Source organism: Gadus macrocephalus, chromosome 19 (genome assembly GCF_031168955.1).
Source record: "Gadus macrocephalus chromosome 19, ASM3116895v1".
NCBI lineage: Eukaryota > Metazoa > Chordata > Actinopteri > Gadiformes > Gadidae > Gadus > Gadus macrocephalus.
In genome coordinates, this window is record NC_082400.1 from 5,014,544 (window position 1) to 5,025,801 (window position 11,258).

The 11,258-nt window shown below is 45.6% G+C and overlaps 1 protein-coding gene across 1 annotated transcript; it reads left to right on the forward strand.

Moving 5' to 3' along the window:
- The first annotated feature begins 839 nt into the window (after positions 1-839).
- On the forward strand, positions 840-11,158 carry stoml2 (stomatin (EPB72)-like 2). The gene is made up of 10 exons (XM_060038291.1): positions 840-1,005; positions 2,255-2,407; positions 2,929-3,028; positions 3,123-3,181; positions 3,335-3,436; positions 4,151-4,285; positions 8,679-8,823; positions 9,246-9,325; positions 9,683-9,811; positions 10,405-11,158. The coding sequence occupies exons 1-10, from the start codon at positions 964-966 to the stop codon at positions 10,519-10,521; spliced, it is 1,062 nt and encodes a 353-aa protein (XP_059894274.1). The 5' UTR covers positions 840-963; the 3' UTR covers positions 10,522-11,158.
- Positions 11,159-11,258: the final 100 nt, after the last annotated feature.

Sequence of the window (11,258 nt, forward strand, 5' to 3'; positions counted from 1 at the left end):
ATTGGAAGTCTGAATAAGAGAAAATTGGACGAATGAAGTGGTTGATAAGTGAAAGTGTTTTATTTTGTTCTGAATTGGGTTACATAAAAGAAATCATAGACAACCCCCCCCCCCCACACACACACACACACACACACACACACACACACACACACACACACACACACACACACACACACACACACACACACACACACACACACACACACACACACACACACACACTCACACACACACACACACGCACACACGAAATGCAACTTTGAAAACTAGCAACTCCTTGTGTTTATAAGTTGTCACTGCACAGAACACCTAAGCTTATAGATTTTTTTTTTGTACATTCAAACAAATATCTGTTAAACATTGGCTTATTTAAATGTGTGGGTTTCTTCTGGGGGTGAACCCCTAAACTTGGTTACCTCTTCAGCTGGTCAAATTATTTTGGGATATTGGACTTGGCCACTTGGCCTGGCCCACCCACATCCAAATGAGAAAGAATAAATTAAGATGAATAAATCAATAGCATCCACATGAGGTTAAAGGTCAATGTATGCGGTTCAAGTCACACTGGACTTGATAGATTGTTATATTATTTCTAACCCCTACTCAACTGTTCCTGGACTTATAATAATAATACTATTTTATATAATATATAATATAAAAAAGTATTATATATAATATAGTATGATTAAGGAAATGTATAAAATACGAATTATCCACTGCCTGCTCTAAAGTTCACTGAAAGTAAAAAAATAAATAAAAAAAACGAGGAGCGAATTGACGCTCCCGGATCTCCAGGCACCTGGCTATAGTTCCTACCCGGGTTTCGCGTAAGCGGTGCACCGCTGATGTAATATTCACTTCCGGTCCCCATCACCTGCACTTCACTGTAGAATTCAACCACTGGACTTGTGTTTTGTTTCACTACTTTGGATAACGTATACTAAAACCTATTAGTGAATCATGCTACGAACAGTGCTGCGGAGCGGCGGCGCCCTCCTGAAGGTAACGTTGACTCTGTTTTACTTTATGTGATAAAGTAGTAAACGTAGCTGGTCAAATGTCATTTTAGAGTAGCATTCACGATACCTTCTCTACCTTTTAAAAGTGGTGGACGGTGTATATACCATGACTGAACACACTTGTATAATATGTCCGTACAGTGGAAATAATAGTTTCTAAAGTCATTGATGTCTCTATTTATGATCTCCTTGCTTCTGATTGTGGTAGCATGTTTATTTAACCTTTATTTATTCAGGGAAGGCCAATGATAGCAGGTTCTCTTTTTCAATGACGACCTGATTACAACATACAAATAAAAACTAAAAAACGAATATAAAATATATGTATAAACAGTCGGTCAAACAACCAGAATATCGTTTCAGCGGGGCAATACATATAAATAATACAATGGGACAATTAAGAAAGCGATTTGCAACACGAGCAATCCTTATTAAAAGCGAGTACAATCATCCCCTTCAACGTCTCAATTAGGACCAATCGCTCCAGTTTTAGTGAGTCCTGAAGTCTATTCTATCTCAAGAGCATAACAGTTAAAAAGCAATCTTTCCTAAGATCGGTGCGTGGAATGACAAGTCTAATGTGAGTTTGATATGATGTATTGGTGAAATGAGTGTGAACCAACCATCCCAAACCTTCAGAAGGTCACATTATATAAAACTGTTCTATTACGTTTAAAGTTTGAGTGCAAAACCATCTTTAGTGTGGATTGTCCAAGCCCAATTTCATACGACAGTAGTTAATTTCACAAACCATCTAAAATGATCCAAAGTCTGATAGCAGACAGGCTCAAATCTGGTTTGACCTGTCGGTGCACATTTGGCTGTACAAAACTCGACCAGCTCTGATAAACACACATTAAATGTCTGGTAAAGGTAGCCAATCAACACAGTGAGGACTGGCCTATGAAATCCCCTCCTGAAAGCTTCATCTCCTCATGCTGATGAGGAACAGGTGACAAGTTCTATCTCGCCCCGTTCCGTTGATGGTTTCCATCCCAGGCTCTCTGCTGTCTCGCACCAGAAGTTCTACTACAACATAGGACTGATGGATCTGAGATTGGACAGTAGCGGATTGCGTGTTTTATTTTTTTTATCACAGAGTTTAGTCATTCTTTTAATTTTTTTTCACGTGATGTGTCGTTTCCCTTAGCAAGCACTTTTTCATTGACGAATTGCACAAAAAGCGCTCTTAAACGTGTGCATTGTAAATAATGTGATGTCCCACCCACCAGAACACCCAGCTGACCAACCAGAGGCTGCGGCTGGCTCCGGCCCAGCAGCGGTGGGCTTCCAGCCTGCCCATGAACACGGTGGTGCTGTTCGTCCCCCAACAGGAGGCCTGGGTGGTCGAGAGGATGGGCCGCTTCCACCGAATACTAGAACCGGTATGATGTCCTCCTTCACTGTTTGATCAGCTCAATGGCTCAACGTGCTAGGGCCCTCACCACAGTTGATACTCCTCGTAGCAAACAGGTAACCGCCGTTCTACGGCACCCGTCGGTCATTGCCCCTCTTCTTCAGTCAAATTTAGTAAGGGGGCGGCATTTGGCTCAGGAGGTAGAGCGGGTTGACTGGTAACCGGAAGGTTGCCATTTCGATCTCCGGCTCCTCCTCGCTTAGTGTCGAGGTGTCCCTAAACCTCACCCTGACTGCTCCTGATGAGCTGGCTGTGCCTTGCGTGGTTGTCACCATAGTCGGTGTGTGAATGTGTGCATTGAATTTGTGAATGTGTGTGTGAATGTTAGACAATATTGTATAGCACTTTGAGTTGGTTAGAAAAGCACTGTATAAATGCAGTCCATTTATTGTCTCTCTTTAGTCACTCTCTCACTCTCCATAATATCCTTATGAACATATTCAAAGAAAGTTATGCAACACATTTTCACCGGTCCTTTACTTCCTACAGGGTTTAAACTTCCTCATTCCCGTCCTGGACCGGATCCGCTACGTACAGAGTCTCAAGGAAATCGTCATCGATGTCCCAGAGCAGTCTGCTGTGTCCCTAGGTCAGCGCACTTCACTTCGTCTTGCTCTTCGCGCGTTCATTTTTCCTTGAGTTTAGACCTGAATGGACCAAAAACACTTCTTTCCTCCGTCCAGATAACGTCACTCTGCAGATTGATGGAGTGCTGTATCTGAGGATCCTGGACCCATTAAAGGTACGCTCAGTTTTTCATTTCGAAAATGTTTACAGAATCAAATAAATATAGTCATAACTAGCATTTATTCATTATTACCATTTCATGCTTTATTGTACTGTAGGTATTTCTTGGGAAATGAAACGCGGCTTTTATGGTGTTCTCCTTTTCCAGGCTAGTTACGGTGTAGAAGACCCGGAATATGCCGTGACCCAACTGGCACAGACCACCATGCGCTCTGAACTGGGCAAGCTCACCCTGGACAAAGTATTCAGGGTAGGACATGACCCACCCTGCTACACAGTGTCTCAATAGAAGCTAACTGAAAGGACCGCCATACCCCGAGTCCCGACTAAGATCATTAGCATGCACGTGAACATATGGAGTCACCCTAGGGGGGGCAGTTGCTCTGGAGGTAGAGCGGTTGGCTAGTAACCAGAAGGGTGATAGTTTGATCCCCAGCTCAAAGTGTGTGTCGCGGTATAAGATACGATACACTTTATTATCCTTGGAGGGAAATTTGTCTTTGACTCCAATGCTGTCACATATAGCTGCTTTACATACTATAAATAACCATACAAATGCAGACAATGCATGCATATAGGACACAGGCCACATATATCATACAACATACAAGAAACAGTGCAATTCACACACAAACAAACGCTGTATTACACCATGGGTCATGATCAGAAGTTCTATTGCACAATTTCTTTGGCCCCAGGGGCAATTAGGATCCTTATTGAGGTAGGCACAAATTCATTACTAAAGCGGTTCAGCCTGCATGGCCCTGAGCAAGACGCCTCACCCGAACTGCTCCCGACGAGCTGGCTGTCGCCTTGCATGGTTGACACCGCCATCGTTGTGCGAGTGTGTGCACGAATGGGTGAATGTTGTGCAGTAATCTAACGTGCTTTGAGTGTTCACTGGTTAGAAAAGCGCTATATAAATGCAGCCCATTTACACTCCCAACGATTGCATTATTTCCAGGAGAGGGAGAGTCTGAACCACAACATCGTGAACTCCATCAACCAGGCAGCAGAAGACTGGGGCATCAAATGCCTCCGCTACGAGATCAAGGACATCCACGTCCCCCCACGCGTCAAAGAGTCCATGCAGATGCAGGCAAGAACCTCCTCACACCGCTCTTTATGTGGCTTATACTCTGCTCGAGATAAAGAGGGAGATGGATATGGCTGTCGAGATGTATCCGTCACTGTAGCTACAGATGGTTTCATATTTTAAAGGTGACATATTATACCACCAGGTGTGAGTATGATCAGCCGCTACAAGCTGTTTTGAAAATTGGCCTCTTCTGTCATCACAAATGGGTTAATGTGTCACCTTTAAGAAACCTAAATGTTCTTTACTGTTCTGTAAATATATATCAAATTGGACAGGTGTGAATCTAAAAGTTTGGGGAAAATAGAGCTACTGTTGATGGAACATCAAATGATAGAGTTGAGGAGATGTCATCCAAAACAGTGTGTGTTTTTCATGAAGCCTCATAAATAGTGCGAGTGCAATTTCAATTTCATTGACATTTTGCGGATTGGGTAAACTGTGCAAATCATTCAATTTGATGTATCGCCATATAGCTGTGCTATAGTTTCCAGCGCTGCTCCAACCTTGGCTGTACGCACCCTCGGCTGAGGTCCGGGATTTCATAATATTTGGTTCATGGAGACTGTAGAGTTCGACACTTGGCTGAACACCGCGGGCAGTCCTTTGAATGATCTCCGCAGCCAATGGGTTTCCAGCTCTTGTTTGTGACCCATTTGCCATAGTTTGTTCCTCCTTTTATATGTTTATTCATACAATCCGTGAGCTTTTCCCCTCCCTACAATAGTGTCGCTAATAATCGAGTATCTCTTCCATTCCATCTACCTGTGCTGCCTCCTCCCCTGCAGTACCCCTGTACCTCACGCTTTGGGAAGCACTGCTGTGAGAAAACCTCAGCGTTGGCATAGGGAGGGGCATGATAGTCTAGTGTACCGTACTGGCTCTAGGTACGCCACATAGAAGGGGAGACCACGCAAACTTCAATCATAATGAGGACATTTATTAAACAACGGCTGCCAACGGCTGCCAGATCATTAACCTTATATAAGTGTGGTGTAAGTCAGTGTAATGGAAGAACTCAAGATGTGGTGTGGATCAGTATAGGAGCATTCTATTAAGCACAACGGAAGCCAAAACCCGCAAGGAGGAGAGAGAGACCGCCATGTTGGATCCCTATAGCCTTTTATCCTCCAGCCAATCACACGCACCTGAGCAGAGACAAGGAGAACACCAATAATCCAATCTGCCCGTGGGCGGGGTTAGCTGGGCCGTCACATATCCCCCCCCCCTTAAAACAGAAGCCCATCGAGATGGGATTCTGTCATTTTAGTATACTTCCAAAACCATTCAAATAAAACCCCCCAAAAACATCAAATGGGACAATAACACTTTATTCACCATCCTCAACCGATCTGTCAAATAGGCTACACCCTGCAACCCCATACCACCTCACACTGGGTCTCTGCACACCATCGCCACTCCCCACCTCCTGTCCAGTTCAAAATGAGGACAGCTATTGGGAAAAAGAGAAATGACAGGCAAAACAACTTTACAGCGCACGAGACAGCGCATCGGCCATTACATTCTCCACACCTCGAATATGGTAAATTTGCAAATGATACGGTTGTAAAAACAAAGCCCAACGCATCAAGCGTTGATTTGGGTTCTGCAATGAATGTAAAAAAGTCAAGGGATTGTGATCAGAGAAGACGACCACTGGATGGGCACCCCCCCCCCACATACACATCAAAATGTAGAAGCGCCCACACCAATGCCAATGCTTCTTTCTCAATGGTTGAGTAATTGAACTGGTGTTTGTTGAACTTTTTGGAAAAGTAACAAACTGGACGGTCAAATCCTTGGTCATCGACCTGCAACAGCACAGCGCCCGCCCCCACCTGGCTTGCGTCCACCTGGATTTTAAAGGGACGGTCAAGCCGAGGAGCCGCCAGGACAGGTGCAGTGCTCAGTAACAGTTTGGCATTGTCGAATGCCTGTTGACACTCGGGTGTCCAATTGAATTGAGTCTTGCCTTTTAACAAGTTGGTGAGGGACGCCACCACTGTTGAAAAGTTTACACAAAAACTCTAATAGCCAATCATGCCCAGGAATCTCATCAATTCCTTTTTTGTCGAAGGACGAGGAAACCCATCAATGGCTGTCACTTTGGCTCGTACTGGCCGCACTTCTCCCTGCCCTACTACCTTCCCCAAATAGACCACTGTGGCCCTTGCAAACTCGCACTTTGCCAAATTTACTGTCAAATTAGCTTTGACAAACCTTGCGAACAAAGCAGACAGACGCAACAAATGAGACTCCCACGTATCACTATAAATAACCACGTCGTCTAGGTATACAGCACAACCCTCAAGGCCAGAGATTACCTGATTCATAAGCCTCTGAAAACTTGAAGGGGCATTTCTTAAACCAAATGACATGACGTTATAGGAGTAGAGACCTGATGGTGTAACGAAGGCCGCTATCTCCTGCACACGCGGTGTTAACAGTATTTGATAGTAACCTTTTAGAAGATCGCACTTCGTGACAAATCTAGCAGACCCCACGCGGTCCACACAATCCTCTATTCGAGGCAGAGGAAAAGAGTTGGCCTTAGTCACTTGATTTACCTTGCGGTAATCTGTGCAAAATCTGAAGGTTGAGTCTGGTTTAGCCACCAACAGGCATGGTGAACCCCAGCTAGAATAAGAAGGTTTAGCCAGGCCATTTTCCAGCAAATACTGGACCTCCCCCTCCAAGATTTTTGCCCTGACTAATGGAACACGATAAAACCATTGTTTAATGGGCACAGCGTCTCCCACCTCAATGTCGTGCTCAATCAGATTCGTACATGTCGGAGTATCGGAGAACAAAGAAGAAAAGGAAAAAATCAAAGACTTTAACACCTCCCTCTGGCTATCAGGCATATGACCTACCAGGCCATCCAGATTTTGAAGCATCTCAGAATTTTTTAACCGTGGTAACAAAATACTGTCATCGGGGCCGCCTTCATCCTCCACCTCCACTGCCACCGGAGGAGAGTCTGAAACCACGCCACCGGCAACAGCTAGAACAACAGCATTAACCTTTTCAACAGACACCTCCACCCTGGGTGACTGAGTGTAATACCGTTTTAATAAATTGACATGACAGAGCTGAGTTGATTTTCTCCGGTTTGGTGTAGCAATCAAATAATCAAGCTCTGCCACTTGACGAACAACTACATGCGGACCGGTAAATCGCGCACGAAACGGTGAGCCAGGTACTGGCAACAGGGCTAAGACCTGGTCGCCTGGACTAAAGAGCCTAGGCTCCGCTTTTCGGTCAAACACTTTCTTCATCCGCGCTTGTGATATACACCGATTTTTCGCAGCACACTGCCACGCTAAAAACAATCTGCGACGAAAGCCATCTATATAATCAATAAGATTGACCGGAGGCTCAGACTCCTGCAAGCCATCTTTTAACACCGAGAGCGGCCCACGTACTTTATGCGCGAATACCAATTCGTTTGGACTAAACCCAAGACTGTCTTGCGACACTTCCCGAGCAGCCAACAGTAACCATGGAAGGCCATCCTCCCAGTCGCGCTGGAGCTCCGAACAGTACCCACGCAACAACGATTTTAGTGTGAGATGAAACCGCTCAAGAGCTCCCTGGCTCTGAGGGTGGTACGCACTGCTCAAACTGTGTTTTATTCGAAGATGTTTTAAAACTTCTGCAAACATCTTGGACGTAAAGTTGCTACCTCTATCCGATTGTATTACTTTAGGGATACCAAACACTGAAATAAATTGCGAGAGAGCTTTTACAATTGACTTCGTGTTGATGCTTCTTAACGGGTATGCAGCGGGATATCTCGTGGTCTGACACATCACTGTCAACATGTGAACCGCACCAGACTTGGATCCCGGACGAGCCCCCACATGTAACGTACTGGCTCTAGGTACGCCACATAGAAGGGGAGACCACGCAAACTTCAATCATAATATGGACATTTATTAAACAACTAGACAACAACGGCTGCCAACGGCTGCCAGATCATTAACCTTATATAAGTGTGGTGTAAGTCAGTGTAATGGAAGAACTCAAGATGTGGTGTGGATCAGTATAGGAGCATTCTATTAAGCACAACGGAAGCCAAAACCCGCAAGGAGGAGAGAGAGACCGCCATGTTGGATCCCTATAGCCTTTTATCCTCCAGCCAATCACACGCACCTGAGCAGAGACAAGGAGAACACCAATAATCCAATCTGCCCGTGGGCGGGGTTAGCTGGGCCGTCACACTAGTGCCTAGGGGGTTCCTCCCTCCAGACACAAGTTTGATCCCCAATGCCCGCGTGTCCACCGGCTCGTTAACGGGTGCTAAAAGTGAAACCCCTTCCTCACTGGGAGAAGACGTCCTCAGGACGCTGCGTGTCACCTGGGATGGTTGCTCAGTGTGGTCTGCTGGTTGCAGGTGGAGGCGGAGCGCAGGAAGAGGGCCACGGTGCTGGAGTCGGAGGGCCAGCGGGAGGCAGCCATCAACGTGGCCGAGGGCTGCAAGCAGTCCCAGATCCTGGCCTCCGAGGGAGAGAAGGCGGAGCAGATCAACCAGGCCGCCGGTAGGAACATGGTTGACAGAGGCACACAGAGCTTCAGCATATGCATGTACATGGATGGTAGTGTGTATGACTCCCATCTGAGAGGCACTGGGTTTGATCTCAAATGTTCTACCCGTAGAGCAAGCAGTATTGACCCCTAACGGCGCATTAATGTGTCATCAAATTCAATGCATGTTGCTTTTCTGAAAAGTGTCATCTTAATGACGCAATTATTATTTTTTAATTACTTGAGTGCAAATCTGGTACACAAGTATGCAGTAACTAACTTCTGACCATAACGTATTCCTGATTTTATTCGGCCTACAAATAATATCTTAATGAAAATCTTAAGCTTGATGGGAAATTGAATTAAATATGTTGTGTAAGTGTTGTATAATATGCTGTGATATACTGTAATGTGTTTTGCTGTGATGGCCTTTCAGGTGAGGCTCAGGCCATCTTGGCAAAGGCTGAGGCTAAATCCAGAGCCATCAAACTGCTCTCAGAAGCCCTGGCTGAGCAGGTAATCCCCCTGCACCCACACACCGACTCCCTAACCAACAGCCCTCATCTTCACCTAAATACCATCAATAAGGATGACCTTAAAAGTCAATCCTGTTTATCTTTGCATCTATATTTCTACAAAATTAAAGAAATGAATAAAGTACTTGGTTGTGTAGCATCTTATCCTAGCTATCTTTGTTGTAAACGGGTAATGGGTTAACCTACAATTGTTACTGCTTACTTTGAACTTCCTTACAGTACTGACGGTGATATATTGTGTTCCTTCTTCTGACAAATGTACTAAATTGTAAGTCGCTTTGGCTAGAGGCGTCCCTGCTTTGAGACGTGTTGACCGTGGTGTTCTTGTTGCGGTCAGAACGGGGGCGCGGCCGCCTCTCTGAGCGTGGCGGAGCAGTACGTCGCGGCGTTCTCCAACCTCGCCAAGGAGTCCAACACCTTGCTGCTGCCCGCCAACACCAGCGACATCACCGGCATGGTCACACAGGTAAGGTGTGTGTGTGTGTGTGTGTGTGTGTGTGTGTGTGTGTGTGTGTGTGTGTGTGTGTGTGTGTGTGTGTGTGTGTGTGTGTGTGTGTGTGTGTGTGTGTGTGTGTGTGTGTGTGTGTGTGTGTGTGTGTGCTGCCACTCAAGGAAAGGTTCGCTGTGAATATACAGAGGAAATACTACTATTTTTCCACCACTCTCCTTTGGTTAGGCATGCAGTCTAAACCTGCAGCTAGTGTCTTACCAGTGACACTGAATTCCGGCTTCCACACAACACAAGTGTGTCGTTGAAAATGTGTACTTAAATACAGATTATTACCGCATCCAGAGGGTGGTTGGCTAATTTGGGAAGGTGACACAAAAAAAAGATCCCCACTGTTGGAAATGTCATAATACAGCGTCTCATCTGTCCGACATTGTGATGGACGCCCACCGCAGATCCATAATGACACCGACCACGCTCTGGGGAATCGGACGCTCCTGGGTCACAACTGACCTGACGGGAATGTCTGAGCTTTTGGTGGGAAAAGTGTGAAAAAAGACTTTGAATTTGGCTAACGTTTGTTTTCCTTCCTCTTTCTGCTCTGCGTCCAGGCGATGTCCATCTACAGCACCCTGGCCAAGCCCAGCGGCCGTCTGGAGGCCCTGTCCTCAGGGACCTCAGAGAAACAGAGCGAAGCACCCCCCTCCCCCTCCATGTCCTCCCAGTAGTGCCCCCTCCCCCTGGGACCCACCACAGCATCCCCGACCCAGTGACCCAGAGGGGGGAAGGGAGCCACAGCTCCAGGCCGGGGCCCAAAGAAGGCAGAAGGCTGCTCCATGAGCCGGTGGCTAAAGTTTCCAGAACATTTTCTGAAAAGGGCACCTAATGTGAAGCACGCACCCGTCTGTGTGAGGAGCTCCGTCTGGTTTTCAGTTGTGTTAGTTTGTTAATTACCTGTTGTTGTCAGAGGTTGGAGAGTTCTGCCTTCCTGCTGGCCTGGGAATGAACACCTTGCTTCACAGTTCTTTTGCGCATGTAAATAGCGCACATGCTGCACTATAGGGGGAAGGTGGACAATCATGAAGAATAACGTTGAAAGCCTTGTAAGGCGTTGACCCCCTCTGGTTGTTCATCAACATGGAAATATTAGTTAATGAAAAACAAGGGATCTAATCTGACAAGATCCAAGAGTCATATTTTTCAAACCTATTATTTTACAGAATGTTTTGATACCGCTCACATTAATGGGGGGGGTTTTGTTGTCAGTTTGTTGTTTTTACCTCTGTATTCATGTATTAAAAAACCAAAATGAATCCTTATAAAAACGTATACAAAACCTAATAGAATTTTGTCTTCAGAACATTATTAAGATCAAAATTGTCATAAAGGCTTAAGTTACTTGAAGGTTTTTGTAACCCTCATCAAATGTGTAATGGGCAGGGTTTATATGAGTGACACATTTGGA

What these genes read in the sequence shown, in the direction of transcription:
- stoml2 (XM_060038291.1), top strand. Translation starts at nt 964, where the DNA reads ATGCTACGAACAGTGCTGCGGAGCGGCGGCGCCCTCCTGAAG. An exon ending in CAGAAGCCCTGGCTGAGCAG is followed by an intron (nt 9,326 to 9,682) that starts GTAATCCCCCTG and finishes TGTTGCGGTCAG; the next exon opens with AACGGGGGCGCGGCCGCCTC. An exon ending in TCACCGGCATGGTCACACAG is followed by an intron (nt 9,812 to 10,404) that starts GTAAGGTGTGTG and finishes CTCTGCGTCCAG; the next exon opens with GCGATGTCCATCTACAGCAC.